The following is a 22,817-nucleotide window of genomic DNA, read 5'->3' as shown; positions in this document are numbered from 1 at the left end:
ACCCTTTTAATTTGTGGAAAGGCAAATTTTGGCAAACAAACCCTTATGACCACAGCTATTTGATAAATGTTAATTACCAGCTACAATCAAATGTAATACTATTAAATCAACTGCTGATGTTAATGTAAAAAAAAAAAAAAAAAGAAGAACGTTGCTTTAATAAGTTAACAAGTGTGTAAAACTATATTTATATAATATAAATTAACCAAGAATAACTATGAGGATTCATTTCAATAGATTTCCTGCAGTATTTAGCAGAGCATAAAGTTAATATGAAGAGTTGCTAAGCCATGTGTTAAATGAAAGTCACAAAAGCATAAACACTTACAAAAAAAAAAATCTTTTAATGTATAAAACAGATTTTAAAAAGCCAATAAATGAAACCCATACCTCACAAAACCCAGAACCCCTTCCTTAACCCAACTAAACAAAAACCATGATTACATTTCCTTACCCCACAACACCCCCCTCCCCCATTAATTACCATGAATACAGTACGTCAAACTCTAAACACTGTTATGTTAAACTACGCTTGCCAAACAAATGGGGAAACATAAAAGCAACTGATCTCTCAATGCTGACTGCCGTTTTCTATACAAAGACAGAATCGAACGTCAATGCATCTTATACAGTTTTCTGCTGGCCCTTCTTTCCAATCAGTGACTTGTGGATGTGTGGAATCACACCTGTAGGGAAAGACAAAGACATGCCATTAAAATATCATTTTACAGCAAAGCAACATTTAATGCAATGAATTAAATTTGGAGTTGCAAGAAGCTCACCTCCACCAGCAATAGTAGCTTTGATAAGCGAGTCCAACTCCTCATCACCACGGATGGCCAGCTGTAAATGCCTCGGAGTGATACGCTTCACCTTCAGATCCTTGGAGGCATTACCAGCCAACTCCAAAACCTGAAAATAAGATGAGCAATGGGTTTGAACGAGGTTTCTTTTGCTTTACAGATGATTCACAGTACAAAAAAAAAAATAAATAAATAAATAAAAAAGCAGCCAGCCAAAAATCTGCCACTATGACATCCAACAGGCTTGTTAAATAAAATACCGTGCCAAAATAAAATCATTACCTCAGCAGTCAGGTACTCCAAGATAGCGGCACTGTACACCGCTGCTGTAGCACCGACGCGACCGTGGCTGGTGGTTCGAGTCTTCAGGTGCCGGTGGATACGACCTACAGGGAACTGAAACATAAAAACCAAATCACATACTCAATATCACTTGGCTAAATTCAACAGCTGTTCATTTTTTCCTAACGTGGCAGAGGAATGTGTACCTGCAGACCAGCTCTTTGTGATCTGGAGACTGCTTTTGTCTTGGCTTTTCCGCTGTCCTTTCCAGCTTTTCCTCCAGCCTGCAGAAGCACATGAAAAAGGCTTTTTTAACAGAAAACTCTGGTGAAAACAGCAGTGAAACAAGTTTTACTCTGAAATTGCTGGTGATTTTTTCAAATGGTTACAAAAACAAATCTCGCTCCTGTGACTTTAATTTTTTTTTTTTTTTTACTTTAAGGTATTTTTTAATTTACAATTGACTTACAATACCCCCCAAAAAGACTTCTTATACCTTTGTATACTTAATTTTTAAACAAAAATACAAATAAAACAAAATATAAAACTAACTTATTTTTTTTATTGTTCAGCGTGTCCGAACAACATAAGCACATGTTACCTCCAAGTTAGTCTATTAACTTAAAACATTGCCATTTCACACCAATCCTATTAAATACACCCATGATTTGATTTGTTTTGTTATATAAAGCCCCAGATTGGTTTTAATCCACGGTCGGCGCTCTTTTCCAAGAACACTGCAAAGCCACAAACACCGCGAGCTTATTAAAAGCCATCACGTGCGCAGAATTAAAGCACGAATCCTTTACAATTTATATAAAACATAGCCGTCCGAACAAGGCTTTATTTGAGAAATTTTACAATAAAAATGTTGCTTTACCATATCGTCAGACGAGCTTCTTCTGTTTTCGCACGAAACGGAGGGAAAACACAATGATGACCACTTCAGCGTTTAGCGCGGTACGTTCCCGCTTAATAACCAATGAGCGAGCTACGTCTTGGTTTGAAACGTCGGTTTGGTCCAATCACAGAGCTTCTCAATATGGGGGTGGTTTTTTTTTAGTTCCCTTTTTTTCCCTTAGAGCACTAGTCTTGTGCGCATGCGTGCCGCCGTCATCTTTCATAGCAAAAAAAAAAAATATTTTTTTTAATTGTGATGTGATCGGTAGTTTCGATCACAATAAAATCTATAGAATAATAACTGGCATGTTATCGTGTATTCTGTTATAAAAGCTACAATGCATGCATAATACATCGATTGTGTCACTGAGCACGTTTTGTCTGTTTATTTCAGGTCTCTTTCTGTTCAGCTTCCTCTTTTCAACACCTACTAACTAAACGTGTCCTTGTGAGTCCCTTTTCATTTTGCATGCGCTTATATCTGTTGAAGACCTTTGCTATATATATAAAAACAAACAAACAGGATTATAATGTATTTTCTTATTTCTGCATTTAATGTATATATCATAGAATGGCTGGTATTCTTTATCCTATTTCTTTCAAGTAATCTTTTCCTCGTTTACATGATGATGTGTTTTATGTTTTGGGGACGTTTTTAAAACTGTTTTTACTTTTTTTTTTTTTTTACCTGGCCATGTTCTAAAAAAATGTAGTCCTTACCTGGACTACATATGCGCATGCGCGATCGTTTGCCGCCTTTTTTTGTCTGCTTCTCTTTTACAGTCTGTGAGATTGACCTGTAAATGAACGAATTACCACAACAATAACGAGAAACGTATAAAACAATAGTAGGCCTACAGAATTAAAACCTGATTATCATATGATTAAAAGCCTATGTTCCTGAATTAAAATTTGATTGCCACAGCCGTTGTCATGAAAACACCACCCAAAAGTGACAATTCACCCATCCTCAACTATATTCAAATTTATTGGCTTTTTTTTTGTAGTTGTATTAGGTTATAAATAACTAATTTTGGCAAATTTCCCTCTTTTCTCTCGTTTTTTGGCCATTCTGTGAGTTTTTGCTTGTAAGCAATTTAGATTTTACACTACTATTTTAGCTCCTGTTTAGTATTTATTTACCTTTTGAAAATTAATTTAATTAATTATTCTTGAACTAATAAAATATTGGTTGTGCTGCCACTTTTCTTTTTATTTGTTGACAGTGGAGGGCGTAATAGTCCACATTTTTTGTTTTCCGTCTTGATTTATAATTTTACAGGTACAGTTACAGTAGGCTAGTACCTATATTAACAAACTTATTTAATTAAAAGAAAGGGATTCAGTCATAAAATCAAAAATACACATAAGTAGCCTAAACTGTTTCTGGATTATTTTGTGTTTGACTTAAAATGTTTTATTTACATGATTTTTTAATGATTTAAATAGATTTTTATGTTTACATGCAGGTTTCCCAAAAGTTATTGAACAATAATGTTAACAAATACATTATGTATTCTTGGATCTGTTGGAAATCTGTAGGGGAAATTTGTAGGACTTTGATAAAAAATAATAATAATAAAATCTGTAGCATCGGACTGCATGTTTATTAAGATTCAAGAGTAGTTTGCAGTTGGTACACAGATTTGCAAACAAAAGCGGCCAACATGGTATGAGGTTTGAAATAGTTATGAAGCTTGAGGTACAGGCTACCTCAAGTGTAAAGGAAATTTCTCATAGTTGATATAAGAGTCATGAGCAACAGGTGAATAATTATAGTGATTTAAAAAAAGTTATTGCTCATCTTATGATTATTAGTTTTCATTAAATGTAAAATACTATAATTATGCTATATTGATATAGGCCTAATTTATTCACATTTTTTGTGTTTTTTTTTTTTTTTTTTTTGAGTTGCACTATTTGGAACTGTGTTGGACAGAGCAATAATTAAAACAATTAGCAATTATTTGTAGGGTGAAGTCAGCTAAAATGGGCCACATTTTGGTATACCATCAAATAAGCTATGAATGAGATCTAATTATATTTTTATAAATTAGCATGGGTCTCTTAATAATTTATATATATTTTTAAATGTCAAAACGTATAAATGTTTTCAAATTATGAGATTATCCGTTAGATTATCAGCACACAGCAGGTACCTTCTTGAACAACGGCACAACATTTAGGTAAAATGGGTCAATACAAAAAGAGAACAACACAGGAATTTTGGCTGAAATCATTTTATTTCTAACAGTAAATTGACACTATTGTCTTTATTGTGCCATAACAAAACAGTACAATATTGAAATCTTTTTACTTTAATATTGACTCCAAGTTTTTGAATGTAGAGTGTGTAATGTTACAAAAGCTTTTTATTTCATATAAATGCTGAACTTTGGATCTTTCTATTCATCAAAGAATCCCGAAAAAATTTACTCAACTGAATAAAAAAAGTTTCTTGAACGGCAAATCAGAATAATAGAAATTTAGGTTTGATCACAAGAATAAAATACATTTTAAAATATATTCAAATAGAAAACAGTTATTTTAAATAGAAAAAATATTTTTAACATTTAAAAAAAATCTCACTGTTTAAAAACTTTTAACTGGTAGTTTATGTGTAGTTTATGTGTGTTTGTATTTTTTAAGACTAGATTTTATATGCATGCATATCTCGTATATAAACCTATTTTCACCCTCAATTTCTGTTTAAAAATGTGTGTGTGTGTGTGTGTGTGTGTGTATGCAGCCCATTTTAGCTTAATCAATCATTTCTACCTAAAATGCTCTTTTTCACAAAAGGCGAAGATTCTTTTTTAAATAAAACTTTTTTTATTTGAAAGAGCTTGTCAAAACATTGTTCATAAACCTTTGCTTTGTTGGTAAGCATGCACTGTAAAAAAAAAAAATATATATATATATATATATATATATATATATATATATATATATATATATATATATATATATATATTAAAAAAATTTAAGGTAAAAAAAAACGGCAACTGTGGTTGCCAGAATTATACCATAAAAATATGGTTACAACGTTTTAGGGTTTACCTTAAATTTACAGTTAAAAACTGTAATTTAATAAACAGATTATGTAAATATACCAACTTATTGAAGTACTGAACCCTGTTTTGTACCTTTGTAATACACTGATAAGAAAGTGAGATCTCTAGGCCACGACTTCCCCTAACCACCAAAAGCAGGTGGTAATAAAAAAATGTTTGGCCCATTTTACCTGAAAGCCCATTTTATTTGCAAAAAGTCTTATTAATCATTAATCAGTTAGATACACACTGATTACTGTATCACCTTCTACAATTAAAAAAGAGTGATCACTATTCATGTGCGTGCTTTTCCTAATCACTTTCACAACACACTGACCTCGGGAATTAAACCCCGACGTCACCTTTGACGTCATGCCTCACATAAAGGCGGAAGTTCAGCAGCTGATCTACAGTCAGTGTTTTTCTTTTACTGTCTATGGTGATTACGTCATTGCTCATGATTAAAGAGCGGGAAAACTGCTGATCCTGGTTAAGATTAAATAAATAAATAAATGTGTACATATAAATTCTACATAAAACTGTTATGCAAAGTATTTTGATAATTTAGAAGCATCGTCTAGTATGGATTTTAAAGAAGATATAATTTCATTGCATTTAAAGTAGCCTATATATTTTTTCAATATTAATTTTAAAAAATACTATAAATAGGCTACTAAGTGTTTTAAAATATGTTAATTTCACATTTATTTAATTATTTCGTTTACATTCACTATATTTTATATTGTTTTCAACACCAAATGCACGTCATATCTGAATATATCTATTTAATTTTCTGTTATTTTCATTGCATAGTTGCACTGGCAATACAAAACAGTCAAGTAGCTTCTTTGATATATGAATGATTAAGCTATTTTTCTATTTGTTATTGTCTCTTGTGCTGTTGTTGTCTCTGTGTGGAAGCTACAACAAATTCCTCGTATGCGCAAGCCTGGCAGTAAAGCACTTTCTGATTCTAAAAAAAATGATAATGTTTATTAGTTCTCCTTCAAAGCCTGAGCTGAGCTCCAGAAGGACAGGAAATGCCGGCACAGGAGGAGGAAACGACTCTAACCAATGAAGCCCAAACGCACCTCCCTCGCGCTCCGAGTGACAAGCGCGCAGACCTATTGGTGACCCCGCGAGAGCGCGTCGCCTGTTATTGGCAGATGTGAGGCCAATGCTGTGTCGCTGAGAGCCGTGCCTGCTGGAGCGGGGCAAAGAGGAGCGTTTCTCTGAGGGAGAAGTTGGCTGGAGGTGCTGAAGATGGCGGATGGAGACAGCGGGAGCGAGCGCGGGGGCCTCCAGCACTTCCAGCGGGAGCAGGAGACCCAAGAGCTGGCGTCCAAGCGCCTTGACATCCAGAACAAGCGCTTCTACTTGGACGTCAAGCAGAACGCGAAGGGCCGCTTCATTAAGATAGCGGAGGTGGGCGCTGGGGGCTCCAAGAGCCGCCTGACTCTTTCCATGTCTGTAGCGGCCGAGTTCCGCGACTACTTCGGGGATTTCATCGAGCATTACGCCCAGCTGGGGCCGAGCAGCCCGGAGCAGATTGCGCAGTCGTCCGCCGGCGATGACGGAGGCCCGCGGCGGGCTCTGAAGAGCGAGTTCTTGGTACGCGAGAACCGCAAATACTACCTCGATTTAAAGGAGAACCAGCGCGGGAGGTTCCTCCGCATCCGCCAGACCGTCAACCGAGGTCCCGGCTTCAGCGTCGGCGGAGGAGGGGCCGGTCCCGGCGGTGGTGTGCAGGCCGGCCAAACCATCGCGCTGCCGGCGCAGGGCTTGATCGAGTTCCGAGACGCGCTCGCCAAGCTCATCGACGACTACGGCGGGGAGGACGAGGAGCTCAGTGGGGGGCTCGGGGCCGCGGGGGGCTACGGCGAGCTCCCCGAGGGCACATCCATCATGGTGGACTCCAAGAGGTTCTTCTTCGACGTGGGCTCCAACAAGTACGGCGTGTTCCTGAGGGTCAGCGAGGTCAAGCCCAGTTACAGGAACTCCATCACCATCCCCTTCAAGGCCTGGGGGAAGTTCGGAGGAGCCTTCTGTCGCTACGCCGAGGAGATGAAGGAGATCCAGGAGAGACACCGGGATAAGATGTATGAGAGGAGAGAGGAGTCCGAGGGCGAGGACGTGGACGACGACTGACCCCAGGAGATGTGTGAAACAAAAAGTGCATGAACTGAACTCAAATAGCCTACTAAAATATTCATCGGACAGAAAAATAGATCTGTGAAGTTTCTGTGTGGTGAGGGTTTGGGGAGGGGGGTGGGGTTGTCTAAGTTTTAAGGCGTGGGGTGAAGGATGTCTCGTTGGGTTTGATTTATTCCTGATGCTGCCCTGTCCTGTGAAACCAGCAAGTTTAATTGTCTTAGCTCACAATTAAACTTTTGTTACATCAATGCCAAGGCTGCTGAATTTCAAAAGCGGCACGTATATGATAAAACCAGGCTATAAGGGTGCAAACATGTTTTTAGAGGGGAGAAGTTTAGTATATACAGTATATATATATATATCTAGCGTCACTGGTCTTCATGGTGTGTTTCCTACCTAGGCAGCAGGGGACTTTCAAAACGTATATCACAAGTTTTGTTCCCAGTTTATTTTTTCCCTTTTATAGACAACTGCTCCCTTTTTTGTTCTCAGACCAACATGACTTTTATGGTTTGGCCAATTTAATTGAGCAATGAAAAGTTTTTAATTCAGATTTGGAGCATTTTGACCCCCTGGTTTGGAGTTTGTGTGTCTCGGCTGTTTATGGCGAGACTTTTTAAAGTCATAATCTGACTTTATTACAGGCATTATTGATGAAAATGGTTGCTTTGTGCACATCCTTCCACCGGTGCTATAAATTGATGGTGATATATTTTGGTTTTGGGGTCAACATTCAACATCAACATTGGGTCCAAGTCCCCTCAGAATATTTAAGGACCGATTGCTTAAGTCAATAGATGCATGGTATTAGTTAATATAAAGGACAGCTATGTGGGCGAGTGTTTTCACCCTGTCCCCTTTAGTGTTGTCTTTTTTTTTTATTTTTTTTTTTTATGTGAGATCGTTCTTTATCAGAGAATATGAAAACAAACCAGCATATTTTTAAATACACAAAGTAAAAATTATATATAAACTACAGAATTATTAAAGCTCAAGAAGCTAATTTTGTAAAAAAGAGAAATAAGCTGGGATTGGAAGACTGTCCAGTGTATGTGTTTTGTGAAAGATTAGATTAGCCTTGCGAAACGTCACCCTCCCAAGCTCCTCCCACAACCTTTTTGAGTTTACAGCACGCACTTCATTATGTTTTCTTTCTACGTGTTTAATATCAAGCATCTTTCCGGTAGTCTCGTGTGTCCATTTCTGAGCATGCCCGTCCCGCATTTGCCTTTTTATTTAATTTATTGCTTTCTCTTGTGTAGTATCTGCAGCTACTACTACTATATTAATGCAAGATTTTTGTTTAGCCTTTCACCAAAAATATTATAAGAAAAATAATTAAGTAGACCAGTGGGTTACGATGGAGAAAGATTGTTAACGACGTTAAACAAATCTCATCCATGCACTTTAGCAAAAACACAAAATGCGTTATGTTTGCGTCCACCGCGAAGAATTGAACAACATTTTCTTTTGTTGGGGGGAGCAACAGTGTTTTGTGAAGCCTCCTTTGACGTGTTTCGTGTTAAATGGCAGCTGTTGAAGTCATGTATACTGCTGTGATCTTTCCTAAAATGCAAGATGGTCGAGTTGCATCCCGTGTTATGAAATCTTTTCACACACTCTTATCCGTTTGCTGCACACTTGTTAATGGATGCCAATCTCTGCGCTCGTTCTCTGTACTTCCACGATTGCAGCAGCTGTTTCTCCTCAAAAGTGCGCTGACTTAGCAGGCCGGCTATTTTAATGCGAGAAGCATGAACAGGGTGAGCATTCCTGCCCTGGCGGCCGTGGATTCAGCTGTGCCGTTTGCTCTGTAGTCCGGCGAGGCACAAGGGCCCGATTGTTGATTCGTTTGCACGCCACTGCAAATGTTATTACATCAGCAGACTGCATTCGCTGCACGTGATAAAGCCACATAATGGAGAAAAACCCGTCGTTTGACACCGTAACATACAGCATTGAGTGTTTTCTGTGCAACCTTAAAAAAACAGGCCCTGATTTGGCAGCCGAGCCTAAACGGCAATAGAAAGCGTGACACAGCAGCTGTTTTGGCAGGACATTCTTGCGTTTCCCCCCTGCCTGCTCCCCTCCTAAGCTGCTGTTCAGGTTGCTCTGCTAAACTGAGCATTTGTAGACGGGAGGCACCATTCGGGACTCGAGGGGGGCTGAGTTGGCTGTATAACAGGACTCACTGCTCGCTTTAGGAAGGAGATTTGCCATATGCTGGCGAGTTTAAATCAGCAGCGTTTGTGCATTCATTTTGATTGTATGACCCATCAGTACTAATAGTGAAGTGAATGTGTCATATGGAACAACTGAGACTAATTGTTTCAGACTTGCATATGACAACAAAAAAGCCATTTGAAAGCATTTTTTCTTCACTTGGAGAGATGCATTAAAACCCTCTAGGCTGCTAAACTTCAAAGTGGAGTTGAATATCGCAGCACTTTTTTTTTCCATTTGTTTAAAATGAGGAATCGGGCACAAATCTCTTGCAGAACACCAGAACACTTTCGACTGAACTTGGCTGAGTTTATTTCAGATGTAATATATATATATTACATCTATATCTTACATGTGCTGTAAAAGTTTGTTTTCCGCCTTATTGTCACTAAAAAGAAAAACAAAAGGGACAGGAAGCAATACTCATCCAGAGGAATGGGATAATGAGTTCATTTCCTGTCAGGCTCTTCGCCCGACTCTCACAATTGGCCGATTTGTCTTCCTGTTTCCTGAGGTTGGGATTTGTGCAAAATTGTGTGGGGCGTCTGCATACTTTTCAAATGAACAATACCTCTGTACCACTGTACGAAAACTTCTGAAAGAATGTTCTGTTATTGCAGGTGACTCACCCGAGCTCTTAACAGCATCCATGTGTCAACTACATTTTCCTGATCATACGCACAAGAGCAGCAATTCATAGAACAATCTTTATCAAAAGGTAGCTATTTTTCCAATACCTTATGTGTTCAGAGATTTTAACGTAGGAATGCCCTTGTCTGGTTTAAACTCAGGTTCTTGGCATTCTTCACACATATATAATCTGTTACTTGATGCTGAAGTTACGGAGCTACTGCAGGACACTGTCAAGAGCTCAGGTCTCAGATACTCAGAGTATCTCCACCCATCCCATCAAGCCCCGCCCCTCACACTAGACTGCTTCTATCAAATCGGGCAGCCTTCCATTTCTCCCATGGCTAAACCTTTTTTTCTTTTGGAGATTTACAAGTCTATATTTAGAAAATGCTATGTATGTTTATAACAGAATAAAGGAAACTATAAGTGATGGAAAGCAAACTACTGAACTGGTGTTGTTTTGTTCATGTACATTGTGTTCAACAGTTTAAGTGTTATTTTTGTAGTATTTATGTAGTACATATTTCCAATTAGCTTTTATTTAGATTTTTTTTAAAGGATTTTTGTTTTTATTATCATTTTTATTTAGGTTTAATGTTAATTTATTTTTCATTTATTTTATAATTGTTTTTAAATATTACTTTTTAGCTTTATTTTTATTTATTTATTTTTATTATATTTATTATATTATTTATATAGGGTTTCATCTATATACTTTATTTTATTTCAGCTAATATTTAAATCAAGAATATTTTTAATGATTTGGTTAACAGTGATAACCCTATAGTCAACATAAAAAATTATTTTACCAGAAGTAAATTATAAAACCATTTGTCTTCTAATAATAGTCTTTAGTCAAAATGTAATGGCTTTTGTTTCTGTCACGCCTCTGAAATGACTTTATGTTTGTCTAACGTTTTGCCAATAGTTAGTGCAGTAATTAATTGCAATTCAATGTCAGCTGCTAATATAATAATAAATGTTACTGCAATAAAAGAAAATAACTGATTTTGGGTTACATTCTTGTTTTTGAAAGTGAAATAGACCTTCAGCCACTAAAACCATTCCACTGTAAATTATTTATTTTAAGTGAAATATCTTTTTTTATTATTCTTAATATGCCACATAATATCCTGTTCAAACATTTGGTGCCAGTAAGTCTCTTCTCAAAAATACAGTTAAAACAGTTATATTGTGAAATACTATAACTGTTTTCTATTTCAATTTATTTTAAAATGTAATTTATTCCTGTGATGCAAAGCTGAATTTTCAGCATCATTACTTCAGTCTTCAGTGTCACATGATCCTTCAGAAATCATTCTAATATACTGATTTACTGCTGAAGAAATATTTATAATTATTATCAATGTTAAAAATGGTTAATATTATGTGGAAACTGATGCATTTTTATTCAGGATTCTTCAAAAGAATAGCATCTGAATTAAATGGACATCTGTAACATTGTAAATTTTGCTCAAATGAATTTCCTTGCTGAATGAAAGTATATTAAAAAAAGATATTACTAACCCCAAACTTTTGAGTGTTAAGTAAAAGTAAAACTTTACTTCATGACTTACATAACTTAAAAACTGAGTCAGTGCGTGGTAAGGCATGTTGTAATGGTGACGTAAAAATTGCAGTGTGACAATATGTAATTTACCTACATTGCAGCATCTCCAGCCACACAGATGCCTGCGGCCCATTTGGTGAACGTCACTTTAATGACAGTCATTCTCACAGGAGCCCACGGGAATGTAAGTCACCCTCTTTAAAGACTACAGGGGATACCAGGTACGAATACACTGTGTCCCAGCTGACCCTTAGGAAGTGACCCCGTCGCACCCGTGGAATAAGACTGACAGGGTGGCACTGCAGACCGGGACGCAATGCCACGCAGAGGTCTCTGCCAGATCAGATCCGGATTATTTGAAATGCACTGAGCTCCTGCTGTGATCACACGAGCATTCATTGGTCACGAAGAGTCGGCGCTGTCTCTAAGCATTAAATGTGGACCAAATTTAGACACGCAACTGGATGGTCTGTCATTACACTGATTTAGGTCAGGGTGGGTGGGGTCATATGACATCATAACAGCCAGAATATTCAAATGTTTGGGCTTAGGTTTTTGTCTAGATGAATAAAATGCAAATATGTATAAAAGACTTTATGGTGGTGCATACATTTTTTCTAAGTTAAACTAAAAATGCTTATGACTTATGATTAAGTTGAAGTGTAATTATTAATTTAGCAGAATTTTTTTTTGTTTAATTAATAATGAGATTATTAGTAAGCGTTATTCATTGATATACTATTTAAATTTTTGCATATTTTGTATTTTTCTAAGTTTTAAAATTATTTAGTTGTAGTTACTTTATGTTAGAAATGTTGTAAGAGATGCTGAGAGATTTATTTCTGTTAATGTTTATTTTATTTCAATTAACCAGCAGAAATGTAACGATTTAATATTTATTTAAAGTAATTATTCATAAAAAAATATTTTAGTTCATGGCAACTAGCTTAGATAAGATTTTTGTTTTGTTTACACTTAATTTTATTCAATATTTTAAGTTATGCAAATGTATGTTTCTATAAATTTAGTTATTATTTTGTCTTGTGGAGTATATTTGTGAAAACGAATGAAACGTGAAATAGCTTATTCAGGACAGTACCTAATAAAAATAACATGCAATTTTCATGATCCCACTGATTTAGTTTCAATTATTAACATTTTGCACACTCTGCAAGGGGTTATGTAAACTTATGAGCATAACTGTATGTATGTTTATATATCTCATTTTCTAATTGTATTTGTTGTTGTTAATGACAATAAACCTGCTGCACACGATGCTTTCGACATCGTTGTGAGGTGAAGTCCTCTGTAGATTAACTGCTGCCTTTGGAACCCAGCTCGAGCTCCCTGGTGAGAAGTGAACGCACGAGCAGATGAGAGGAGCGCGTAAAGAGGAGGAGGGAGGGGGCGTTACGTGATGGGGATTCTGCGTTCGCAGGAAGAAACGCTGATCCCAGCGCGCTGCTGGGCTGGCAGGCTATATTTAGCTGGTGTTGCCATGTGCCCGGAATGTGAGCCATACATTCTGCAGCGTGCGCATGTGAGCGTGCAAACGCCCGGAGGGAGGAGGAGGGCGCGTGCACAAATATTACACGCTTCTCAGATCATTTTGAATAAACGACTCGTATAGAAGCAACTATATTGGTCAATTCATTGAAAATAATAGTGCAAAAAATAAATAAAAATAAATAAATTTGCAGCAAAGTATGACCTGAACATCTTTTATGACACTCTGTCTTTTGTATGTATGGGTTCGGCTTGTGCAATTCAATGCAGCTTCTGTGTGAAATGGGAATCGGGTTTGCTCCAAATACTGACAATGGAGGGCGGTGTGAGGGAGAAATCCTTTCACATTTAGGATAAACACCACGTTTAGCATGTGATTTAAATCTTTGCTCATGAAACCACAGAACCTTTTGATGCAGTCATCTGAATTGCTTTACATTTTTAATATGTAATTCAATTACCTTTAAAGGAACAGCTCACCCAAAAATGAACATTTGCTGAAAATTTGCTCACCTCAGGTCATCCAAGATGTAGATGAGTTTGTTTCTTCATCAGATTTGGAGAAATGTAGCATTCCATCACTTGCTCACCAATGAATCCTCTGGGTGGATGGGTGCCGTCAGAATGAGAGGCCAAAATCATAGTCCTCTATCCATAATATTGCTTTCTGCAGTGAAAAAGTTTCCTCATCTGTATCAGGAGAGAAATATGCACAGATCACAATTAACAAGCAAAAATAGGTCATGGTGATGGTTTTTGATGTGAGGGGATGACAGTGGATGGATTATTATTATTATTTTCTTCACTGGAGGAAGTGTTATTATGATTTAATCAATAGTTTTTTGGCCAGAAGTGAAGGTTTAAAGTTTAAATGCATTAATGATGATTGTGTGTGAATTATATATATATATATATATATATATATATATATATATATATATATATATATAATTTTTTTTTTTTTTTTTACTTCACAAAACGTTGATTGCTGGACTGGTTTGGATTGTCTGTAGATTATTGTGATGTTTTTATCAGCTTTTTGGCTCTCATTTTGACGGCACCCATTCACTGCAGTGAATCCATTGATGAGCAATTTATGTTATGCTAAATGTCTCAAATCTGTTCTGATGAACACTCATTCCTCTGCATCTTGGATGGCTTGAGGGTGAGTTAATTTTCAGCTAATGTTTTTTTTGGTGAACTACTCCTTTAATCAAATGTACCATACAATTTAATAAATATCACATGTCAAGCAGTCCATATGAAAAATCAGTAGCACTGGTATCTGGCTTTGATTTGAAGTCAGTCATGTATCTGTTCAGGGACATGTGCAAACAACTGGGAAAACCTCTGGTTCAAAGAACCCAGCAGATGCCGTCTGGCGGCTCCCTCACAAAGAGCAGTAGCTGCTGTATACAGCAATTATGACAGAAGGCAACATGTGTTCATATAGCGTTGTAATGCATATTTATATTAATTTAAACCCAAGGTTCTCCAGAGATGGTCTATCAAAGTACATGTCTAAAATCACGTAAACAAGTATGTTTTAATCAGTATCTTACATGTTGGATATCATTATTTGCGGTGTTTAATTCACCCAGTGATGATATAATCAGTAAGTCATCATGGCAACCCATCAAAATAGTTAAAGCGAATTTAAACTTACATTTTTAAGTCTGTCTAGTGACAATGAAAATACATGCTAAAAGAAGATACTGTTTAAACGTTGCTTATTTAAACTTTCTTTATTGTGAACAAGGCCTTAAGCCTACATGTGACTTGCCAAAATATATAATGAAATAAGTTGACGTTTGATGTGCTCTATTTGAAAGACAAGTCTGACATCAAGAGTTTACAGATCACTGAGATTTTGGTCACATTATGAACCAAGAGGAAAACAGACAACATAAACTCTTAATATCCAACACTGAGGACGCTTATGTTTTTATGTAATACAGTCAATCATCTGTATGCAGTGAAATGTTCTACCGCATGATGGCGCTCGCGTCTTATTTTCTGTGTCAGGACCAGCGAAAGTACCGCAGAGGGAGTTGTGACCTGATATATAAAACTAACAATTATAACAAAACGTAATTTTTAAGTTTAGCGTAAGTTTTTACTTCTCCATGTCTCAGAGTAAAATTTCTAAGATTATTTTGTCTCATTTAATAAATGTTTAAAATTTCTCATTGTTAAATGAAATAGAGTCCTGTGCTAATGTCATATAAAGTAGCTATTTTGGGGTGCATAAATTCAGCTTACAAAACATTATTCAAAATAAAGTTCCAAGTTCAAGATCCATTGAAAAGTAACATTTTACTTAAGATTATCAATAAAGTGACATCATTGCACAAAAATAAATAAATAAATAATCAATGCTTCAAGCATAAATTAATTTGCATTTAAGTGTATGAATGCAAGTAAATTATCTATTAACTGTAGAATTTATTAATTAGTGTTTAATTCAATTGCATTATTTTGGTGTCTCCTTAAAATGCATAAATGCAGTTTATTTAAGCTGATAAGAGTTAGCATTTTCTTTTTGACATTCTGTTGTCACTTTATTTAATAATCTTAATAGTAATCTTGTAACAATGGTAATCTTTTTATTATTAGCTAATCAAAGTTAATCAACTACACAACACCAAGTTACACCCATAGCATAGGTTTATTTTAATAGAAGATACAATCAATACAGTTTTAAATAATCTTGATTTAAAAAATAATTTAAAATAAATATTAAATATAATTAAATTAAGCACATAGGCAAAAATTTTTCCTCATACTTCAGGAAAATTCAACATGAATTTACCATTCCCAACACAAACCTTATAAATTGCAAAAAAATAAAAATGATTATAAAAAGCCAGCGAGTGCCTAAAATCATTCAGGTTTGCAACGTTTGAACAAATCCAGATTATAAACTGTACATGGTACATACTTTCTGGAAATGTGTTTTTGGATCGAATCTGATTCTTAACTCAGGATTGCTTGTTAATCTTCAAGTGTGAAGTTTGTGGTTCGGTCAGTTGGCACCTGGATCATTTCCACCCTCTCCCAGTCATCAAAAGCGGTGGAAATATACCATCCAGGATATTTAACAGATTCAAAAGTGTTGTAAGCTGTGCCCGTCTCTTTCCTGAAGAAGAGGAGACTGTCGTACCCGTTCGGGTCACCAACTTTAATGGTGTTCAAGGGGCCACTGACCTCCTAAAAAAATAAAAAGCACTTTAAATTCCTTAATTTTATAATGTGGAAACATTTCTTGGGGAAGGTTAATGTATTTGTGGTGCACGGACCTTCAAGATCAGGATGGGGGAAGACCCATCAGACTCGGTACAAGCAATGTAGAGGTTGCTGTTGGAGATCGCCAGGCACACAGGCTGGCCCTTATTTTGTGGAGAACTGGATAAGTACGTCGACATGCTGAATCGAACTGAAAGGAGCAAAAAATGTGTAGGGGGTAATGTCAAAAGGACATTTCTGAAGTCATGCAGTTACATGTGAAAGCTTGTGTTGAAGATTTACCTTTGTATTGAATGTTTCCTGCACTCAGCGTCACTGCCTTCAAATGAAGATCTTCGTTGTTCAGTTTGTTGCTCTGCACCAGGGTCTTTTTGTACTTATCACAAATGGTGCACTGCAGGGTCCGGCTGGACTTACTGTAAGTCTGTGACACATTAAGCGGCTTCACCAGACGCTCTGTGGAAATAAAAAGACAGTGAAGACCAATCAAAAGAGAGCAAATTCTTAAACGTTATTGTAGTCAGATTTCCTTTTTAAATCAATTAATTTAAAATTTAATTTAATTTAAAACTTAAGTGTCAATTTTTTTTTTGAAATTGAGAATTATACATCATCTGAAAGCTGAATAAATAAGCTCTTTATTAGGATCAGACAATATTTGGCAGAGATGCAACTATTTGAAAATCTGGAATCTGAGAATGCAAAAAAATCCAAACACTGAGAAAATCACATTAGAAGTTGTCCAAATGAATTCTTAGCAATGCATATTACTAATCAAAAATGAAGTTTGGATATATTTACAGGTTTGTTGCTGGTGCTTCCAGCTTTAATCATCTCGATCAACTATCAAACCACCTGATGTTAGTTTAAGCTGCTTAAAAGTTTGCTAACTGTACCTTCGATCACATTCTCCAAGATGAAGCTGAGCAGCGCATCTTCACAAAACTTGCCAGAAGACATTTCTTTGATGTGCTTCAACCTTTCCACAGCAATGATGATGTTCACCACCTTCTTCATGCTGTGAGGATGAGGAGACGGTTCCAGTTTGATGTCTTCATGCATGTCGCATTGGCACATCTGGAGAAAAACAACAACAAAAAGTGATTTTTAAGAAGCCTGAATATTAATCAGACCATATCCACAAGCATATTTAACAGCACACCAACTCACCATGCCGTGTAGATCTGGGCAGTCCGGTTCATCAAAGCCAGCACTGTCAGGGTAAGTTATGTCTTTCTTGAGTGCACTGTTTAGGAAATTACCAAAATGTTTCATTAAAGGAGTTTTAGGCAAATTATTCCAATGCAAAGCAAAGCTAATTAAAAATATAGATAGGCATAACTTACAGATTTTATTTTAAATGCATCATCAGACAAGACCTATTTGATAATACATAAAAAAAAAAAAAAAAAAAAAAAAAAAATATATATATATATATATATATATATATATATATATATATATATATATATATATATAGTTATAAAAAACAAGCGGGTACTTACTCTGAATGCAAAATATAGTGTCCAATGCATTCCATCGTTCTAAAATAAAGCATAAAACTAGTGAGAAAACAGTGAGAAAAAACTTTATCTTTAAATCTGACTTTCAAACAAGAGCCATCTGAAAAGAACATAGTACACTACATACCAGTAATTTAGTTCTGTTCCCTGTCTGGAGTTACTGAGCTGGTTAAATCGTTGTTTCTCTTGGGAGAGTCTTCAGCTGCATGTGTTTCTGACAGTGGAAGTGTGCTTTTTATACACTTCATCCTGAATTTCCCCTTTTTAAGAATCACGCAATCAGTGGAGTAAAATTTTTTACGTTTCCACATAACATTTTTATAGTTGCACGTGTTCCTTTGGAATTGTAAAGAATCTTCCCTATTTTCCTTTGTTACATGTCACGATAGAGAACTGTAAAGCTAATTATTTACATTTTCTCCTAAGAAAATTAAAGCACGAGATTGCATGCACTAACGATGGTAAAATGATAATTTAGTTCTGAATCTAAACATTTATTCAAAAATGCATTTTAATACATAGAAAAATTCCATTGAATGTTTATGATTCTGCATTCATGAAATTAAGAGTCACTTTGAAATGTTTTGACTGTCTTAAATGATCAGATATTAGAAAAGGAAAGTATACAAATAAAAAGTTTTTTTAAAAGTTACAATTCTTTGAAAAATATTGCCATTGGCATTATATTTTATGACTAATTCTTAAAAAAAAGCAAGGAAAAAAGCAAAGAAGCATTTGTTTTTTTATGAAAAAGTTATTAAAAGGCGTTTGTTTGAGCAAGTACCAACAAGAAAATCAAGATAAGCATGACATAATTTTAATAGTATTTTTGCACAAGGCATCCAGTAACAAAAATAGTTTTGTAAAAATTAACTGTGAAACATTTTTGTGACTTTTTCCTCAGTATCTTGACTACTAAAAATGTATAAGGCTTGTTCAAATGAAAGTTATGACATTAAACAGCTTATTACAGGCTTTAATAAATATAACATTACGCAGTTTGCCTATTTTGTTTGTGTGTTCATATTTAGTGGTTTCCAACTGCTTTTGCAATACTATGTGATGCAACTTAGGTTTTCATTTGTAGGAAGAAATCATCCTAATTTTCAACAGTTTTGAATTACACATGATAAAGTTTATAAATTTACTTTTATGTAACCCATGTGACAACTAGCCCCTGTTTCCACTGGCACCAATTTGTAGCAAAATGTACACACAGCTTGTACACTCATCTTTGAGATGTACCTGTGCTTGAAAGAAATGTAAGAGAGTTTCTTACCTACAACGTTTCCTTGTTGAGTCTCAGTCCTCCATGCAGTCTTACTGTTTGTGTTGTGAGGAGCCGTAAATATTTTCGGGTGCATACAGTAACTCACTCCAGACTGATTTGAGACATGATCTGGCTCGGCTCTGTGTTCAGTTCTCTCTTCACAGCAGTTCAGTCAGTGTACTGTTTGAGTCAATGAATTACTCCGGGATATTGGTTTGTTTGAACTCAGAGGGAGTGTCAGCCACATTAAAAAAGTTAACAGCTTGAGTCATTTGTGGATTAATGCATATTAGAGATGCGAACCGTTTAAAACGATTCAGTTCGATTTGGTGAACTCAATGATTTGTTCGCGAACCGGATATTCAAACTGCTTTGTTTTGAACTCTCTCTCACAACAGACACGGAAGAGAAGACAATGCTGAATAAAGTCGTCGTTTTTGCTATTTTTGGACCAAAATGTATTTTTGATCCTTCAAAAAATTCTAACTGACCCTCTGATGTCACATGGACTACTCTGATGATGTTTTTCTTACCTTTCTGGACATGGACAGTAGAGATCGGCCGATATGGGTCAACCATTTACATAAAAGTTTTAGAGCATTTATCAAGTAGAATTTTTCAAGTTTGTTGGAACATAAATGTAAACTTAAATATACATTTAAATAAATACAATTTTAGAATTTTTTTTTTATTAAACTGAAAAATATAAAATATTTAATATATATAAAAATAAATAACATTAGTGCTGCAAACACACTAGCAACCAGCAACATTTGTGTTTGGTGTAAATGACACATAACATCTAAAGTGCATTCTAATTTCAAACTTACATCGCAGTCTGTTCATTATTAAAATAAAGTACAGTCAACCAAACATATAAAAGGTTACACTGTTCAGTTTAAATAGACCGTAGTATACCAGTCAACTCTGCTGTTATGCACGTTTTTGCTCATGTTAAAAGGATGATCTTTTCCATCTAGTTTACATTTAAAAAATTAAAAAATATTATAGTTTAAAATTCAGATCCATTGCGAATATGGAAACATTTGGATATGTGCAGAACGAGACGTGTGTTACAAACACGCCAGGTTCCACCTCCACACAATCACGGCGCACACCCTCACCTGAGTTCTAACCATCACCACCTGATCCTCATCACCAGCCATCCACCACAGCACTATAAAAGCCACGCACACGCACCCAGTCATTGTCCGGTCACGTTCGCGACAAGATCATTCATCTGCGCTTACTATAAGGACTAACTCCTCTTTACCTTCTCTCCAAGGATATACTCCGAAGACTCCTCCTCCATCTTCTCTCTAAGGATTATTCCCGAAGACTCCTCTAAGCCTTTAACGGTGCGTGTGTGTGTTCACCTCCTTCCCGGCACGGATCCCAACACCCATCCACTCCTCACTACCTGCTCCTCTGCTTGTGTCTTTAAATAAACATCTACTTCATCTGTTACTCCTCTGTCTCCGAGTGATTCGTAACAGATGACCGGACCAGCACCGAGAGACGCAAGCATGAGCCTCACGGACCCCTTCCAGGAATTGGTTGATGCACTCCGTCGGACACTCATGTCAGCACCCGCATCACCACCACCAGCGAGCACTCCGTCATCCCTCCTTTACCTGCCGTACACGCCAGTCCCATGGCCCGGCCTGCGCCCTACTCTGGTTCGGCGGAGGAATGCAGCGGTTTCCTGCTTCAGTGTTCACTGGTCCTGGAGATGCAACCGCTCTCATATCCAACGGACCGTTCCAAGGTAGCTTTTATAATTTCCAAGTTACAAGGCAAGGCATTGCAGTTGGGAGACTCTCTCTGGACCCAGAATAACCCTGTAACCAAGTCATATTCTAGCTTCATCGAACACTTCCGGGAAGTTTTCAGCAAACCTGCCTGGGACTCCTCGATAGAAAATCTAAAATCCCTTGAAACAAGGGAAAATGTCTGCAAATGATTATGCCTTGCAGTTCAGAACTCTGGTGGCCTCCAGTGGGTGGAACAAATAGGCCCTGCTCACTACCTATCGTCAAGGACTGGAACCCAGAGTGCGGTTGCATCTCGCTGCATACGAGGATACCATCGGCCTCGAGCGATTCATCAAGCTATCCATCCTGGTTCTGGAGGATTCCACCACTGATGTCATCCTAGGGCGCCCATGGTTGGAGCAGCACAACCCGGTGATCTCCTGGAAGACCGGAGAAATCCTGAAGTGGGGCGAAGCCTGCTTTCAATCATGTATCTCCGGCTGTCCTGTTCCAGTGGAACGTCCCCCCAAACCACTACCAGTCTACTCCACATCCATTGAAAGCCCTGTCGAGAACCAGTCCATCTCCATACCCAAGTACTACGCCCCATTCAGCGATGTCTTCTGCCCGAAGCGGGCCTCCAAGCTGCCTTCACACCGGCCATGGGACTGTGCTATAGATCTGCTGCCGGGTGAACCAGTGCCAAAGGGACGGATTTATCCCGTATCCGTTCCCGAGGAGAAGGCCATGGAGGATTACATCAGGGAGGCGCTGGCTCAATGATACATCCGCCCATCTACCTCCCCACCTTCCAGCTTCTTCTTCGTGGCCAAGAAGGATGGAGGGTTACGGCCATGTATCAATTACAGAGCCCTTAACAAGATAACTCAGAAGTTTCATTATCCTCTTCCCCTCGTCCCAGCGGCCCTGGAACATCTCCGTGGTGCCACTGTGTTTACCAAGTTGGACCTCCGCAGCGCATATAACCTCATCCGGATACGTGAGGGGGACGAGTGGAAGACCGCCTTCATCACCCCTACTGGCCACTACGAGTATTGCTTTATGCCGTATGGACTTGTAAACGCCCCCTCCGTATTCCAGGATTTCATTCACGAGGTGCTCAGGGATTTCCTCCATCAGTTCGTCCTAGTCTATATTGATGACATCTTGATATACTCCCGGAGCCAGGCAGAAAACATCAACGCCATGTTGCGGAGGTCCTGCAATGCCTGAGGGACTACCAACTCTACCTAAAAGCAGAGAAGTGTTCATTCCATCAACCCTCAGTGCAGTTCCTTGGATATACTATCGACTGCAGTGGCATTCGGATGGACGAGGGGAAGGTAAGCCCCGTCAGGGACTGGCCCATTCCTACCACTATAAAGGAACTGCAGCAATTCCTTGGCTTCGCCAACTTCTATAGACGATTCATTCAGAATTTTAGTACTATCACCAGTCCTCTTACCAACCTCCTTCGCCAAAAGCCCAAGTCCCTGTCTGGAAGCCTTCCAGACCTTGAAGCTGGCCTTCACGACCGCCCCACTCCTCGTGCATCCAGACCCAGACTTACCATTCGTTGTGGAAGTGAATGCCTCTACCACCTCTGTCCGAACGGATCACAGATCAATGATGATCCGTTGCACCACTACAATTGAGTGTGAGGAGTCACGTGCCGATTTGGGTTGATTTGGGAGGGGTCTGAGCCATAGACAGTAAAAGAAATGGACACAGCGACCCCATTGGAACTCAATTGAGACAAGTGAAGCCCGTTTTTAGCTATTTTTAGCACTTCCGTTTCTGACGCGCAGACTCAAACGAAGCTTGATGACATCAGCAACCTGTCTGAGAGATGTAAATCTTCTAGTAGCTGTGCGTGCAAACTACCATCGTTAATCTTGCT

The 22,817-nt window shown here is 37.5% G+C and overlaps 3 protein-coding genes across 3 annotated transcripts; 1 reads left to right on the top strand and 2 right to left on the bottom strand.

Moving 5' to 3' along the window:
- Positions 1-321: 321 nt before the first annotated feature.
- On the bottom strand, positions 322-2,115 carry h2az2b (H2A.Z variant histone 2b). Its single transcript, XM_026274459.1, has 5 exons — positions 1,966-2,115; positions 1,292-1,369; positions 1,086-1,199; positions 783-912; positions 322-686 (listed from the first exon to the last, which is right to left on the bottom strand). The coding sequence occupies exons 1-5, from the start codon at positions 1,966-1,968 to the stop codon at positions 625-627; spliced, it is 387 nt and encodes a 128-aa protein (XP_026130244.1). The 5' UTR covers positions 1,969-2,115; the 3' UTR covers positions 322-624.
- A 3,860-nt stretch (positions 2,116-5,975) lies between these two features.
- Positions 5,976-10,489, top strand: purbb (purine-rich element binding protein Bb). Its single transcript, XM_026274458.1, has one exon. It carries the CDS (start codon positions 6,302-6,304, stop codon positions 7,184-7,186), a length of 885 nt encoding a protein of 294 aa, XP_026130243.1. The 5' UTR covers positions 5,976-6,301; the 3' UTR covers positions 7,187-10,489.
- A 5,284-nt stretch (positions 10,490-15,773) lies between these two features.
- On the bottom strand, positions 15,774-18,104 carry LOC113110507 (interleukin-1 beta-like). Its single transcript, XM_026274671.1, has 7 exons — positions 18,021-18,104; positions 17,876-17,914; positions 17,541-17,616; positions 17,267-17,447; positions 16,653-16,826; positions 16,424-16,560; positions 15,774-16,334 (listed from the first exon to the last, which is right to left on the bottom strand). Exons 2-7 carry the CDS (start codon positions 17,908-17,910, stop codon positions 16,119-16,121), a joined length of 819 nt encoding a protein of 272 aa, XP_026130456.1. The 5' UTR covers positions 17,911-17,914; positions 18,021-18,104; the 3' UTR covers positions 15,774-16,118.
- Between the last annotated feature and the right edge of the window lie 4,713 nt (positions 18,105-22,817).

The sequence above is a fragment of the Carassius auratus genome, chromosome 10 (genome assembly GCF_003368295.1).
Source record: "Carassius auratus strain Wakin chromosome 10, ASM336829v1, whole genome shotgun sequence".
Lineage (NCBI taxonomy): Eukaryota > Metazoa > Chordata > Actinopteri > Cypriniformes > Cyprinidae > Carassius > Carassius auratus.
This window is presented reverse-complemented; position numbering and strand designations above follow the sequence as displayed.

What these genes read in the sequence shown, in the direction of transcription:
- h2az2b (XM_026274459.1), bottom strand. An exon ending in TGGAGTACCTGACTGCTGAG is followed by an intron (nt 913 to 1,085) that starts GTAATGATTTTA and finishes TCTTATTTTCAG; the next exon opens with GTTTTGGAGTTGGCTGGTAA. An exon ending in AGCTACTATTGCTGGTGGAG is followed by an intron (nt 687 to 782) that starts GTGAGCTTCTTG and finishes CTTTCCCTACAG; the next exon opens with GTGTGATTCCACACATCCAC.
- purbb (XM_026274458.1), top strand. Translation starts at nt 6,302, where the DNA reads ATGGCGGATGGAGACAGCGGGAGCGAGCGCGGGGGCCTCCAGCACTTC.
- LOC113110507 (XM_026274671.1), bottom strand. Translation starts at nt 17,910, where the DNA reads ATGGAATGCATTGGACACTATATTTTGCATTCAGA. An exon ending in CACTATATTTTGCATTCAGA is followed by an intron (nt 17,617 to 17,875) that starts GTAAGTACCCGC and finishes TTTCCTAAACAG; the next exon opens with TGCACTCAAGAAAGACATAA. An exon ending in CTTGGAGAATGTGATCGAAG is followed by an intron (nt 16,827 to 17,266) that starts GTACAGTTAGCA and finishes TTATTTCCACAG; the next exon opens with AGCGTCTGGTGAAGCCGCTT.